We start from the raw sequence: 14032 nt of genomic DNA, 5'->3' as shown, positions 1-14032 counted from the left end.
TTTTAACATGCTTTTTATCTTTTGTCATCAGAGGGTTTGGCAAAATTAAGTTGAAATTTTGTTTTTGCATGAGTAAATAAATTAAAATTAATTTTTGAAAACATTTAAATTGCTATGCTTTATTTTTTCAATGCATGTTTTTCTTGTTTTTAAAAAAAATAATCTCATTTAAATAATCATCCATCTTAATCATGTAATGATTTGTTGCAGTTTTGACCACAAAAATCAACTTTTTATTATCTTAACACTTGACAGACAATAAATCAATAAATATTCTGACATATTACAGAAATTAAGAAATATAAAGTAAAAAAAAATGTTTTTAAAACATATTTATAGGCATGTACACTGTAGAAATAAATTCAGATTTTTACATTTTGAATCAGTTCTTTAAAGAAAATTGTTCCCTAAAAAAAAATAAAAGCTGCAACACTAAATGACTAAGTATCACACAATCATTTTAGTCATTAATCACACACTTCTCATGTGTATTTTAGTGGCTTAGATCTTTACAAAGTAGCACACAAATTTGAAAAAGAGGGAAAAAAATGATTCAAAGGTCTTAAAATTACAAATAAATTCCTAATAAGTGTGGCGTGCGTCTAAATCAGCTCTATTTTCTGATCCTCCTAAATATGATTAAGTGAGAAGAAATCCTAATAAAATACATTGAGATTAAAGTGTATTTATTTAATGCATGTATTCTCAAACCTTTATCTCATACAAGTGTTCAATATAAAACCCATTTAACATCTCTAATAGAACAAAAACTGTTTCTCATTGTTGTTATACCTTTAAAAAGAAAATAAAGTATATGCTGCATGTGTTGTGCCTCTTTTACTCTAAAACCCCTTAAAAAAAAGGTGCAACCAATTTATTGCATTAAATACCAGTAAAATATGTTGACGTTTATGATTCTAACCTGACAAAATGAAGAAAAGAAATCGTGAATCCTTAAAATTTCCAAAAACAAAGTAGGAACATTTTCTAAACTTAAATATACACATTAAAACAGAAATACATTCAGAGTGACCTGCAGCCTTACGCTGACCTGCAGCACACAGGAGCTTGGATTCAATTATTTGCATGAAATGTTTCACTCAATGAAAGCAGCAGCAATGAAAGATGTTTCCATTCAGCCTGCAGGCTCTGGATCCATTCTCATCCAGCTGCTTCTCTCAGGTTGGTCTCCAACTCAAACCCCTGGATCTCATATGAGTCTCTCCATCGGCGGCGGCTGCGTGATGTTCCACATCTCCACCCGGGATCCGTCTTTCTCCTGCCGGCTGGGGCTGTACGTGCCGTGGGTGGCGCGCCGATTTAGAGCGGCCACCAACCCAACGGAGGTCAGGATTAGCACCAGAAGCAGGAGGACAGATGCCAGACTGATGGACAGCAAGAGGTTGGAGGTCAAACCCTCAGAGGTCAGCTAGAAGGACACAATCAGAGGAGTCGCATGTGATTTATTTAAATAAGTCATATTTTTTTGGATGCTTTTACACACATTTTTTTTCTCCCCTCACACTTTCTCCTCCCCTGACTCCTTCACACTACACCAGGCGCTCCACGCGCTCTGCCAGCGTGCTGATGGATGTGTTTCCCAGCTCAGCAGGTGGGTTGCGACCACCAGGAGCCTGGAGCCGCCGCGGCCTGAAACCTCCCTCCGTCTGCCGCCTCTCACGCAGCTTGGCTGCGACGAGCGCCAGCCCCAGCATCGCCGCTATCGCCAAGCAGACCAGACATGGTGCCAGCACTGCAGCCACCCGCGAGCTGTGTGGAGCACGCGCCGTCTGTGAGGGATCACAAACACACACACACACACACGCATACAGCCAAGATGCTGCCTGATGATCCCGTCCTATCAGAACTGGCACCACGATCCATTGTCCCCAAAATAGCTCCCACAAACAAACACCAAAGCCCTTTAAAGCAGGAACAAAAGCGAGTTCTGATTCGTCTGAAATCTGCTCCTAAAAGGCACATATCATCTTATTGTGGAACCAGAGAACCTGTAAAAACTAAATGTATGAAGTAGATAAATCATAATTGGCCTTTGATTCATTTTCATACCAGATAAGTAGTAAAAAATAACCTTTTCTGAAACATAACAGCTCTTTGAGTCACACCCACTTATGTAGCAAAATGAACAAAAAATAGTTTTTAAAGTGGCGGTATTATGTATTTTTCAGGCACATAGAGCCATTTTATAAAACAATCAACTAACTATGTTACTTTCAAAATACTGCGTATATCAAATTTCTTTGACTCTTTGCAAAGTCAAAGAAATTTGACACCTTGAAATTGGGCCTCTGTCTCTTTAAGAAGCTCCTGCTTTTTCAGACACTCCTTCAGGTTGTCATCACAACAGCATTCCTCCATTAAGTAACTATGCCTTTAACAGCGATTTTACCAGCATTTCAGTCAGAAACTCAGCAGATGCGCAGTTCCACCAGATGTTTGCTAATTGCTACTGGCTAGTCTGAAGGAGTTGGGTGAGGGAGTTGTGGGGAAGGGTTGCTCTGTGAAGCAGAAACTCTGTTGGAGGCTGCAGCTCCAAGGAAGAGCTTCTGGAAAGGGCAGCGATCGGTGGGACCAAGCATTTTGCAAATCTGAATAGTTGCCTCAGGAGATTCAATAATTTCTCAAACATGCATGAATGAAAAAAGGCAACACTCCAGGTATGTTTTTGTTATGTCCCAGGTATGTTCACCAGTTTTTGATGAGGGGAATAACATTATAACATGATGTAAGGCTAAAGAAATAAATAATTTTACATAATACTGGCCCTTTAAATACTATTTCCAGTAACCAATATTTTTTCCCAGAAGGCTGAGCATGGCTCCCTATTATAAAGTATTCTGTTTGCATTGCAATGTTTATCTTAAAGCTACCAGAATATTTGTATTAAAGTTTTTGATACATACAAGCAGTTTGGCCTCATCATGGCGCACTCATATATCACAGGGTAGGATGCCGGTCTGCTAAGTCTCAAAGCCGTTGCTTTGACAATATTTCTCTGAATTTTGTTGTATTTATAGAATTGAATCGCCTAAGGAACTCTTTACTGCATGAACTGAAATTGTTACTTTTGCCTCAGGTAGACATGGGTTATGAACCAATGGCGTTCCAGATGTAGCTCTTTTCTCTTTCTTGAGCTGTTTTACGTACTTCTCTATGCTGGAGTTAAAAATAAAAATTACTATTGCAAGCTACAAGCTTGGAAACAACTGAAAAATACACAAAATGATGATTTGTGCCTTTTAAAGCTTTGCAGTTCTTTGATCTTTGCAGACAACAAACCACCACCTGGAAATGATAAGGTTCTGCAGAGAACACAAGAAAAAAGTCTTACCAAGAAAATTTAGTGCAATTGGGAATGCAAATATGTTAGTGTATTTGAACTAACTTACAAATAACTTTTCAGTGAGATGTAGGAGCTTTTTTAAGCCAATAATCCCTTAATATTGATAAACTGGCACATTGATTACAACATGGGAAAAAATGTCTTGCTAAAAGTGAAATAATTTGGCAATGGAACTAGTATTTTTTTAATTCAATATTAACTTAAATCAAGCTCCTAGATCTTGCTTAAAAGTTACTTGTAAGTTGAATTTCAAGAGTCTAATATATTTGCAGTAGAAACCAGACCAAAAGCACTTTAAAGATTCTGTGTTTTTCTAGTCAAAAACACAAGTTCGGACACAAATCACCTCACAAATAAGGAAATCAAAGCCTCTAAATCCTGCAGCGGCGTGAATATTAGCTTTTCATTAACCAGCAGTAGAAAACAGAGCAGCACTTACACCAGTGGTTGTGGTTGGTGTCACTGTTGTGACTCTCTGAGCCGCTGCTACAAGGTTACAACAGCGTTAGCAGCTGTAAGTCTCCACAACACTTCAATTCCCCGCTGACAGCATCTTCACAACTAAAAGCTTCTTGCTGAACTTGGCAGGTTACACAAAAATAATCTCAGAAGTCAGCAAACTTTACACTGAGCAATCAACATGGAAACATACTGTAATTCTAATTTAAAATACAACCATCCGTATCCCGAGGCAAAAAATAACCCTGGCGCTCATGCTTGACGCTGTAGACATGAGAGTTTCCTTCCCCCTGCTACAAAGTTCTTTGTTGACTCTTGGAAAGTGCTTACCTGTCACTGCAGCACAGTTGGCTGTCAGAGCGAGTGTGACACAAGCGAGCCGGAGCAGCCTGCAGCCAGGACCTGCCATCAGTCACCGAGTGCCTCAGACGCAGACACAGAGATGTCTAACTAACCAGTCTCTGAGGTGCAGAGTGAGGCCACCCTGAAGCCTCTGCAGAGCTGCTCCACACGCAGCAGAGACGGCAGCGATGCTTCCCTGCTGTCAGCACTATCAACCTGCTCTGTGTGTGTGTGTGTGTGCGTGTGTGTGGGTGTGTGTGTGTGTGTGTGTGCCTGCCAGATAAGCTGCCCTCATACGTTCCTGTGAAGCAGACCGAACTTCTGTGAATGCCACCAGCTCTCTGCTGAAACTGCACTTCAGCACCAGATGCTGCTTTTTCCCTTTTTTTCCCCCTCTCTATCTCTCTCTCTCTCTCTTTTTTTTTTTTTTTTGCTGGCAAAGCACATTTCTTCCTCTCCGCTTCTTTTGCTCTCAAAGGATGGCCACGTCAGTGCCAACAGTGAAAAACCATTCCCCCGTTCCCCTCCCCGCTTCGTTTCCCCACCGTCAGGGCTACCTGTGCCTCCAAAGGACACGCAGACTCACACACATGCCTCAACTCAAAAAAAAAAAAAAAAAAAAGTGCTGCAACGACATGATGCAGGTTGCAGGTTGAAAGAAGACGGGAGCCACTATTGGTGCACTTTGAGCTCAAAAAGTCTGTTTAGATTGTGTAAATGTGTGAACTGTGCTAAAGAAGCATTTTCTCTTGTCCTAATCAGGGGTACTAATCAATCAGCCGGGTATAGGAACCTTATTGGCTCCTGATTTGTGAACAGCAATTTAAATACTGAAAACTTCTCTACCTATTTATTAAATGCACTAAAAGTTTGTCATTAAGCACATCAACCAACCACAAGCTTCATGAGTTTAATTTTTCTCACGGTTCAATGCATAAACCCAGATAATGTTCTATTTTTATTCATCTTCTATTGGTTTGTGTGTTTCATCACATCTCACAGATTCTTAATTGGTATTATATCTGGACTTTGACTGGGCCATTCTAACACATGAATGTGCGTTAATCTAATCCACGTGTCAAACTCAAGGCCCTGGGGCCGAATCCGGCCAGCCATAAATTTTTATGTGGCCCTCTAGACTCCAGAGGAACTCATAAATAAAACCCTCAAGAAAACAGTCGTGTGCTTAAATATTATTCCAATCAGTCAAACCAAAGGTTTTTTTTATCTCTATGCTGCCAAACTACATCAATGTAAAAAGATGTTCAATATTATCTAACTCTAAGAAGTACTAAAGAGTACAGAGACGACTATTTATTTATATTTAAACGGTCAGTTTATGGGTTCTTCCACAAGCAGCCCTTTGTGGACATTCATGATCTTCATCTAAACCGTTTCACTTTACCTCTGGCTGAATGTTTTGCATCGTCATCCTGCAGGAAGATGAACTTCCAAAAACAGGTTTTGTTATGATTGTCCCAAAGTTTAGCCACATCCATCTTCGCATGCAAAGGAAACAAATCCCCACATCCAACAGAATTTAGAAACTACTTACATTTACTCAGTTACATTTACTTGGAAGAAACAGAAGTATTTTTACTACACTGTACTTTTTAGTTTTACTTGAGTAGTTTTATTATGAAGAATCACTACTCTTACTTGAGGAAAAATTTCTGGATTTTCTACCCATTGACTGAAGAACAAACTCCTTTCAGCCAAAAATTCATCAGACACAGACACACACCTGCAGTGAAGTAAATTGAAAAATGTTTCTTTTGCCTGATTTTGTTAATTTTTGATTATGTTATTTATATTATTTATTATTATTTTGGTCTGGAAGATACCAAAATGTCCAAACAACTTTATATTTTGGTCCGTCTGATTATGTAATTTCTAAATATAAAATTTTGATCAGTTAGTCACCTTCTCTTTCATGTTTTCAGCGTCATCTCCATTGATTGTGTAAAGTGCAAACAGGACGTTTTATGGCTTATAACGCAAAACAGCTGAATTTATACTAAATATCAATGACTGATTTTTATCTGTAGAAAAGTGTTTATGTAATTTTCTTACAATTCCTATTCTGAGTTCTTACATAGAAAATGAAGTTTGTGGCTGTAATGTCACACAGAGAGGAGATAAACTCTTTCCTAACTGTGTGCTGTGTGCATCTGAACCCGCGCTATTCTGGGATCAACATCTTGTTAAAACGGATTAACTGTCTATCTTTGATGTCATGGTGTGCACCTGAGACCAGTAAACACATACACGCACACCCCCACACACGCACACACACAATGGCTAACAGGAAGAAAATCAATGAGCTGATTTTGATGTTTATCACAGAGTGTTTCGAAAATGCAGAAAAATAAATGATACAACAGGCGACTATGGAAAATATGAGTGAAGAGACATTAAAAGAGGACAGAAAACAATTTTTCTTGATTTTGTTTTATTAAACAACACAGAAGATGGATAAAGACGGGAAACACAGACAGAATATGATTGACGAACATGACATTACACTCATACCCTCATGATGTTCTAAAATTCAAACCACACATGAAATCTACCATGAAAAACATTCATGTTTGCTTCAGCGCTGACCACAGCCGCGCAGAGCCGCCGAGAATTTAGGGCTCAAAATATCTTTGGCTCAGACAGAAAGGCTTAGATGCAGAAAACTTCTTCTTTGGTGAAAACAACACTCAGCAGTCAGTCACGAGCTGCTCTGAACGCACATCAAGAACAAGCGAGACATCCGGGGCCTCCAGGAGCTTTTGTAGCTACGCTTCTGTTTTTCAGAGTTCACAAATTCATCCGTACACAGCTTCCAAACCCCGAAGTTCAGACGAGACTGACAGGTTATCAGGTAGTGGGAATCGTATAAATAACTGGATTTTATATTATTCCTCAGTTCCCTGAAAATGTGTTTTCTGAATGCAGAGCGTGCTTCTCTTTACAACATCGTAACTTAGACTTTTACGTCAAAGTAAACGACTATTTCTAATTTAAAGTCCTCAAATAGTGCAACAAATATTCTTTTTTGCTTTTGTTAGTTTCTCTAAGTTACCCCTTACTGAAGGTCATTATACACTTTGACTCCTACAGAACAAGTTATGGTCAGTTTTTTTTTGTTGTAAAACTTTAAGACAAAATCTAGTCGCCAAACTCAAACCTTCCATTTCTGTTTAGTAATTCTGTATTTGCTTCCTTGTTTTTGTTCCCTTTTTATTTACAAGTTTTCAATCAAACTCCACATTCCAAAGCAGAAATTAATTCATTCCTGCTGAACATCTCAACACTTGAGCCTCCGGTGATGTCATCGACTCAAATACACACAAATCTAAATAATTTTTTTGTTGTTGTTGGGTTTTTTTCAGTTCTGCCCACCTTTAAAGTTTAGATTTTGTTGAATCCTTTTGCAGTAAACCATACTTTATTCCCAGCCGAGTTTTTATTGCAACAGTACATTACTGAAAATAAAAGTCACCACTGCATAGCATCTGTAAAGAACTCTGCTCATGGTGAAGCCTGTAATCTTGTAGGAACCAAGTTGGGCTTGACATTACTTTTTGAAGATTGCAAATCAAACTGTACCAACTGTGCAAACATTTGATGTATTTCTTTAAAACGTTGCTCATATTTGCTTTGCTTAAAAGAATTTCACAACATTCTGATTACTGACACTGAAAAACATCAACCAGTGATCCAGCTGCACACAGGGCCTGATTCACTAAAGCACTGCTCTCCTTTTGCATCTAATTCACAATATTTCTGCAGAGGAATATTTGCACCTCAAACTGTGCTGTCAGCAAAAAGCCTCTCTCCTGCAACAATGCAGTCTGGTTTAGAGGAAATGGAGCCCACATTTGCTGTAGTGCATTTTTTTTATCATCCATAAGACAAGTGAGGAGAACCTGAAATTGTAATTTTGTAATTTTGCAAATAAGTGCACAATTTGATCAATTTAATGTTTAAGGAATATTACATTCAGAGGGTAGTCAAGAAAAATCAGTTAAGTTAAATCTGTAAATAAGATTTGTTGCCCTCTTACAAAAAGTAAAATGGCAGCATCTTACTTTATTGAAAGAGTGCAGAGACCTGATGAGCATTTTAGCTTCAGTGATTTAGATACTGAAATGGAGGCAAAGACACAAGACAGTGTCTGTGAATCAGGACATATGTGCTCATCCTTTCATGGACAAACAAAACAAGTTTCATAAACACCGACTATAAATAAAGTGCTGCGGATCTGAAAGGCACAGAATCACTCTGTAGTCCCTGAAATCGAACCACAGAAGTCCCTAGTCTTTCTCAGTACTAGCCAAAATAAATGTCCATTCTCATCCCGTGCAACCTGACAGTTACTCATTCAAATCCAGACATTTTCCTAAAGCGTCTCAAAGATATTCACAGCCCTTCCACACTCACACACACTCAGTCGTTTGCTCCCCAGTCCACCTCTGGCCCGTCGTCCAGCCTGAGGATGAGGTAGGACAGCAGCTGGAAGAGGTTCTGCCACAGGAGAATCGCCACATAAAAGTAAATGTCGCTTACGTCCGTCTGGCACACGTCTCCAGCGAAGCTCATGTCGCACACGCAGACGAACCTGTTGACCAGGTTTCTGCAGTAGCCGCCGTTCAGACACGGGTTGGATTTACACTCGTCCACGTCCTGCTCGCACCTAAAGACACACGACAGCATAAAACCGTGTACAATCTATATTTATATACACATTTTTCTTTATAAATTGCACACTAACAGTTATTTAGATGGCAGTAGAAAATGTAACTGTGAACAGACATCATACGTGCTATTTGGTTAAATTTGCTGGCTTCTACAGACTCCTGATTGGTCCTCAGACACCACCTGACCTTGTTTTAGTTTTGCTAACAAATTACATGACCAAAGCTTATTTATCACAAAAAACAACATAATGAAACACATGAAAGAGTTTCTTTGAGTCAATTTCTCTGAGTAATTTGCTTGAATTGAGCCAATTCAAGCAAATTACTAAAGGTGTCCCACAGAGCTTTCTCTTAGGGTCTCTTTTCTTTCTAATTACAAATTTAGTTTTTGTTAGATATTATTTTCTTGGGACTCTTCTGTAATCACTCAGATCTTAAACTTAATAAGTTAGCTGTTTCTCGTTTTGCAGAAAGATTTATAAACAGTGATACTGTAATGCAGTGAAAGCTTAGTTTGCTTATTGTCTCTTTAAAACAACATCCTTTGTGTTTCTTGTCTCACAAGTAAAATTTTTTTCTATATTTTCAAATTATGCTTATTTTGCATCTGTTAATGTTTTTACAGATTTACATTTTTATTATTTGATTTGTTGCTTGTAGTTACATCATTTTTATTATTGTTGTTGTTCTTTTGTGTGTAGAAAATGATCCACACCTTTACAAGAACCCCGCTGAGAAAAGACTGCAGGGCAAACCCAGAACTCACTGAAGGAATAATATTTACCTTTTGCCTGTGGGATGCTTGACCTAATCTCAAATGGTCAGACGACAACGGATGAATGAAGCGAGCGACTCTATCCTACCTGTGTCCAACGAATCCTGCAGGACAGTCACAGGAGAGCTCCCGGTCAGTGCAGTTCCCTCCATTGAAGCAGGTATAATTCCTGACCTCATCACCACACACAGAAACAGGCAGCTTGGGCGTGCTAAGAGAAAAACCAGAGGTGAAACACGTTTCCAGGGCCTCAGCACATTTTAAACTTCCATAAATGTAATGCATTCAATTTTAGAAAAATCTTCATGAATAGTCTGAATCAAAGTGGGGCCTATTACTTGTATGTTCCAGAAACAATAAACGACACAAATCGTGAGTAAATGGCTCTTCCGCTCCTATTTTTGCATCTGGACAAGCAAAGCTGAGTTTAGCTTTAAAATGTAAAATCTTATTCTCATACCAGAATGTATTTCTACAAAATAGAAAATTCAACGCATTATTGTTTTTTACATTTGTACGACAGATTCAGTTTAGGAGTCAGACTGACTACTAAGATGTTAGTAAAGTTATGATTTCACACATCAGAAATAAGTCAAACCTATAAATACAAAACAAAAGAAAACACACTTAAGAAACTATTATGTTAATCTTCTAGGAAAATGTGGATTATGTAAATGTGTAAATATCAAAATGTTTTCAATACTCAATTTTATTTCTCAATACTTATTTGGAAAATGTGACATATAAATGCAAATTCCAGACTTTTCAAGACTTTGCAGGATTCCTGTTTTTAAACCAGAAGTTGCATTGTTTTGGATGACTTGTTTGGCCTCCTGCTGTTTCCCAAAAAAGAAAATAAACGCAGCAAAATGAGGTTATTGGCCAGCAAACTGTCACATCCAAAGTGCAGGAATCAGCAAGCAAACAATCTCACTACAACCTTCTGCAGCAACGTGAAAGTCAGTCCTCAGTGGATGTAAAAATAGGCACTTATCTCTGAAAAGGTACATTTTTGTTTGGGGAGTCTTCTGTTTGAATGTTTGGGAATGTTTTGAACAACAGCTGTCACTCATTTGAAAGACTGGTTGGCTCATTTTGACAACAAACATCGTCAGAGGGAGTGTTAATATTTGCTTTTCTTGGCATTTTGTTGCACACAACTCAACAAAAGAACAGGATGCGCTCTGCGTGACATGTGAGAGACAAATATCTAACAGGAAGCAAACACCTGGGAATGCAGGAGAAATAAATAAAGAAAAACAAAACTCACATTTTTCTGACAACGATGTACCAAGGAGGTTCTTCCATGCGTTCGCTGCAGAGCAACAAAAAGGGGTAAAAAATTGAAAGGAGGAAGAAAGCAGCACAAACAAGTGAGAAAAACAAAGCAAAGTCATTTTGATGAAAACTATACAGCGGAGATGTTCCCAGTAAAGGGAGATCGCTTCACTGCCTGCTTTCTTAGCGAGACACTTGCAAAGATTTTACCCGTGCAAAAGAGGCAAAAAGGCGGGAGGCTGTGTGTTTACGGGATAAATGTTTGGAGGCGTTCCCCCGCTGGTTCTCAGAGGCAAACCGTAGATGACAAGGGAGAGAAACTGGCGCCGAACCAGAGAGACTGAGGCCTTTTCTGGCTGACACTAGAATAGAAACGCAGCTTCTGAGACGCTTACTGCAACTGTGGTTGAAGTGCTGAACAGAGGCAGAGACATGGAGACATTTACAGTGAAGGATTTTGTTTTGTGTTGTGGTGCGCTCCCTTGGCTGTGTGCGATTTTGGAGCATTTATTTGTGTATTTTGTGCTTGCTAAGTAAGGTTTTAGTTCTGTTTTGTACGACACTTTTGGAGCATTGAGAATATCTTAAAAGGGAGAGGTTGTTTGTTATCTGATAATCCACATTTTTCAGCTTTATACATCCAGGAAAAATAGAGTGGAAACCACATGTTTACATACCCAGTTCTAAGAGACCTCTTACATTTTCTTCAATAAAAAAACAGCTCTTGTTTTAGGTCACTTAGAATTAAAATACAAATAATGTCTGTTTTAAATATCCAATAATGAGCAGGAAATTTTGTAGAGAATTTTTTATTACATAATCCAAAGTCAGAAGTTGGCATACACTAAGATTACTGTGTCTTTAAACCATTTGGGAAGATTTCCTGCTTTATAAGCTTAAACTGAATAAATCTGATTCCCAACATCACGTGTTTTTTAATAACACAAATCAAATAGTGGTTTTATGTATGTATAATTAAACCATAGCAGAAGAGGAAACAAACCAGAATTTGTTGTAAACAGACACCTTAATGTGTAACAACACTGTTATTACCAATTGGTTAATTTTAAAATGTAATGCTTATTTTAAAAGATTCTATAAAATTAGCTCTTTAAGTAATTTTACTAAGTTGAAACAGGAAATGTTTAGTTTGACTCAATTTGAGACAGTGGGGAAAAACTTTGTCTCTTTATACAGTGGAAGTTTATGAGTGTATTAGATATGGCTGAATAATATATCAGGATATAAGGATTTGATAATTATTGATGTCGATAATTATTGATTCTTTTTTTGTTTAAATATCTGTAATATAGTCAAACCTTTCCTGTTTTATCCTATGTTTTTACTCCACATTGCTGTTTTTTTTATTTTTGAGGCGCCATGACAAAACCTTAAAGGTCGTTGCTAGGTAACCAAAGTTACTTGATGCCACCAAACTTGATTAGCGCCATGAGAGGTTCAGTGACTAAAAGCCTTTCCTCTGCCTACATCCCCCAGAATGCTGTGCGGTTCTGGATTGGAATCCAGTGAAATTATTGAATGTTCTAGCAGACTTTTTCTCGATTGATATTGATCATGTGTCTATCACAGTAGGTATTGTTATTGACTTATTGTCCAGCCCTAAACGCTGTGCACGACTCTGCAAAGACACAAAGTCTTATCAAGTATTTTTGTGCAAATACACTTAAAAAAAGACAAAACTGACTTATAAATAACTCTTCAGCGAGAAATAGGAGTTTAATAAGTTAATATTGATGAAAAAGTTCCACTAGCATATTGTTCCACTTTAACATGTCTTCCTATAAGTCAAATAATGTCAGTGGGACTAGTTGTTTTTTTTCTAATCAATTTTAGGGAATTATTTACTTAAAACAAGCTCCTACATCTTGCCTAAAAGTTATTTGTGAGCTGGTTTTGTCTTATTTTAAGTGCATTTGCACTAAAATCCATACCAAAAATCCTTGGTCAGATTTGTGTCTTTGCAGTGTTCTAGAAAAGCGCCTGAACTCACCTGCAGAGCGGTCCGGTGTAGTTCTCGGCACAGAGGCAGGCATATCTATCCGGCCCATGGAGGCAGGTGGCTCCATTGGCACACAGGTGGTTCCTACACACATCCACCTGTTCCTCACAGTCCACACCTGTGTACCCGACCTCGCAGGCGCACTCGTAGCTGAGCCCGTTGATGCTACAGTTGCCATGGAGACAAGGGTTCGAAGCGCAGGTGTCTATCAGGACGTCGCAGCGTCTGCCGGCCCAGCCCTCGGCACAGGTGCAGTTGTAGGTGTTGAACCGGTCCTGGCACTGACCGCCGTTGAGGCAGGGGCTGGGCTCGCACACAGAGGCGCCTCTACAGCCGGGCAGCGCCGGGTTCGGGGATTTTTGGATAAACTGCTCGATCTGCAGACGCGGGAGGTTCACCTCTGAGGAGCTGAAGTAAGGCAGAGCGATGCCGCCCAGCTCCACTGTTCCCAGACAGCCGGCCAAGGACCAGCCAATTAACGGAGCCAGGCCGCCAAGGTAGATGTCCACCCCTTCCCTGAGGAAGTTCAGGTTGCTGCCCTGGCTCCTGGAGAGGCTGGCTTCCTCTATCTCATTATCCAGAACCAACGTCCAGCGAGAGGACTGAGCCCAGGGCGCCGTCATGAAGAGATGGACGGCATGCCACTCGCCGTCATTGATGCTCCTCCTGCTGCTGAGGCTCACCGTCGACACCCTCTCCTCTCTTTTCTCCTCCTCCGAGCCGCTGAGGCCTCCAGAGGAGCTCTGGAGCTCCATGAAGAGGAGACCATCCTGAACAGAAACCGTGATGAAGGAGGAACCTTTCTCCGCATGCAGGATGGCTGCATTACGCTTCCGTGTGCGGAGGTTTAGAATCAGGCTGGTGATGTTTCGGAATATGTGGCCGTTTCCCCGATAGGTCATCACAGTGCTGTCATTCAGGAAAGTTGCATTGGAGTAACCTGGAGGAATAACAGGGACAATCTGAGTAAATACATCAGTTATCAATCAAATCTAAAACTTTCTAGCAGACACTTTGACTACAAGTTCCATCTGAAGAAAAATCAACCTTCTGGTTTTTTCTCTGTACACTGTTAGACTTTTTATTGTAATTTTACAGTACCT

General features: G+C 39.4%; 1 protein-coding gene across 2 annotated transcripts in view; it reads right to left on the bottom strand.

The window, feature by feature from the left end:
- Nucleotides 1–62: 62 nt before the first annotated feature.
- The window catches only part of crb1 (crumbs cell polarity complex component 1), a 32830-nt gene continuing 18860 nt past the window's right edge, over nucleotides 63–14032 (bottom strand). The window contains exons 9-14 of one of the 2 annotated variants that reach the window (XM_044130500.1): nucleotides 12921–13869; nucleotides 10902–10946; nucleotides 9720–9842; nucleotides 8726–8852; nucleotides 1524–1790; nucleotides 1301–1429 (exon numbers count right to left, since the gene is read on the bottom strand). In XM_044130500.1, coding sequence (XP_043986435.1) covers nucleotides 1551–1790; nucleotides 8726–8852; nucleotides 9720–9842; nucleotides 10902–10946; nucleotides 12921–13869 — 1484 coding nt within the window. In that variant the 3' untranslated portion in view covers nucleotides 1301–1429; nucleotides 1524–1550. Of the gene's footprint in view, nucleotides 1430–1523; nucleotides 1791–8725; nucleotides 8853–9719; nucleotides 9843–10901; nucleotides 10947–12920; nucleotides 13870–14032 lie in introns of both variants that reach the window. The other variant, XM_044130501.1, reaches the window with a different exon arrangement.

The sequence above is a fragment of the Gambusia affinis genome, linkage group LG10, assembly GCF_019740435.1.
Source record: "Gambusia affinis linkage group LG10, SWU_Gaff_1.0, whole genome shotgun sequence".
NCBI lineage: Eukaryota > Metazoa > Chordata > Actinopteri > Cyprinodontiformes > Poeciliidae > Gambusia > Gambusia affinis.
Note: the sequence above shows the minus strand (reverse complement) of the source record. Positions and strands in the feature narration are given on the sequence as shown.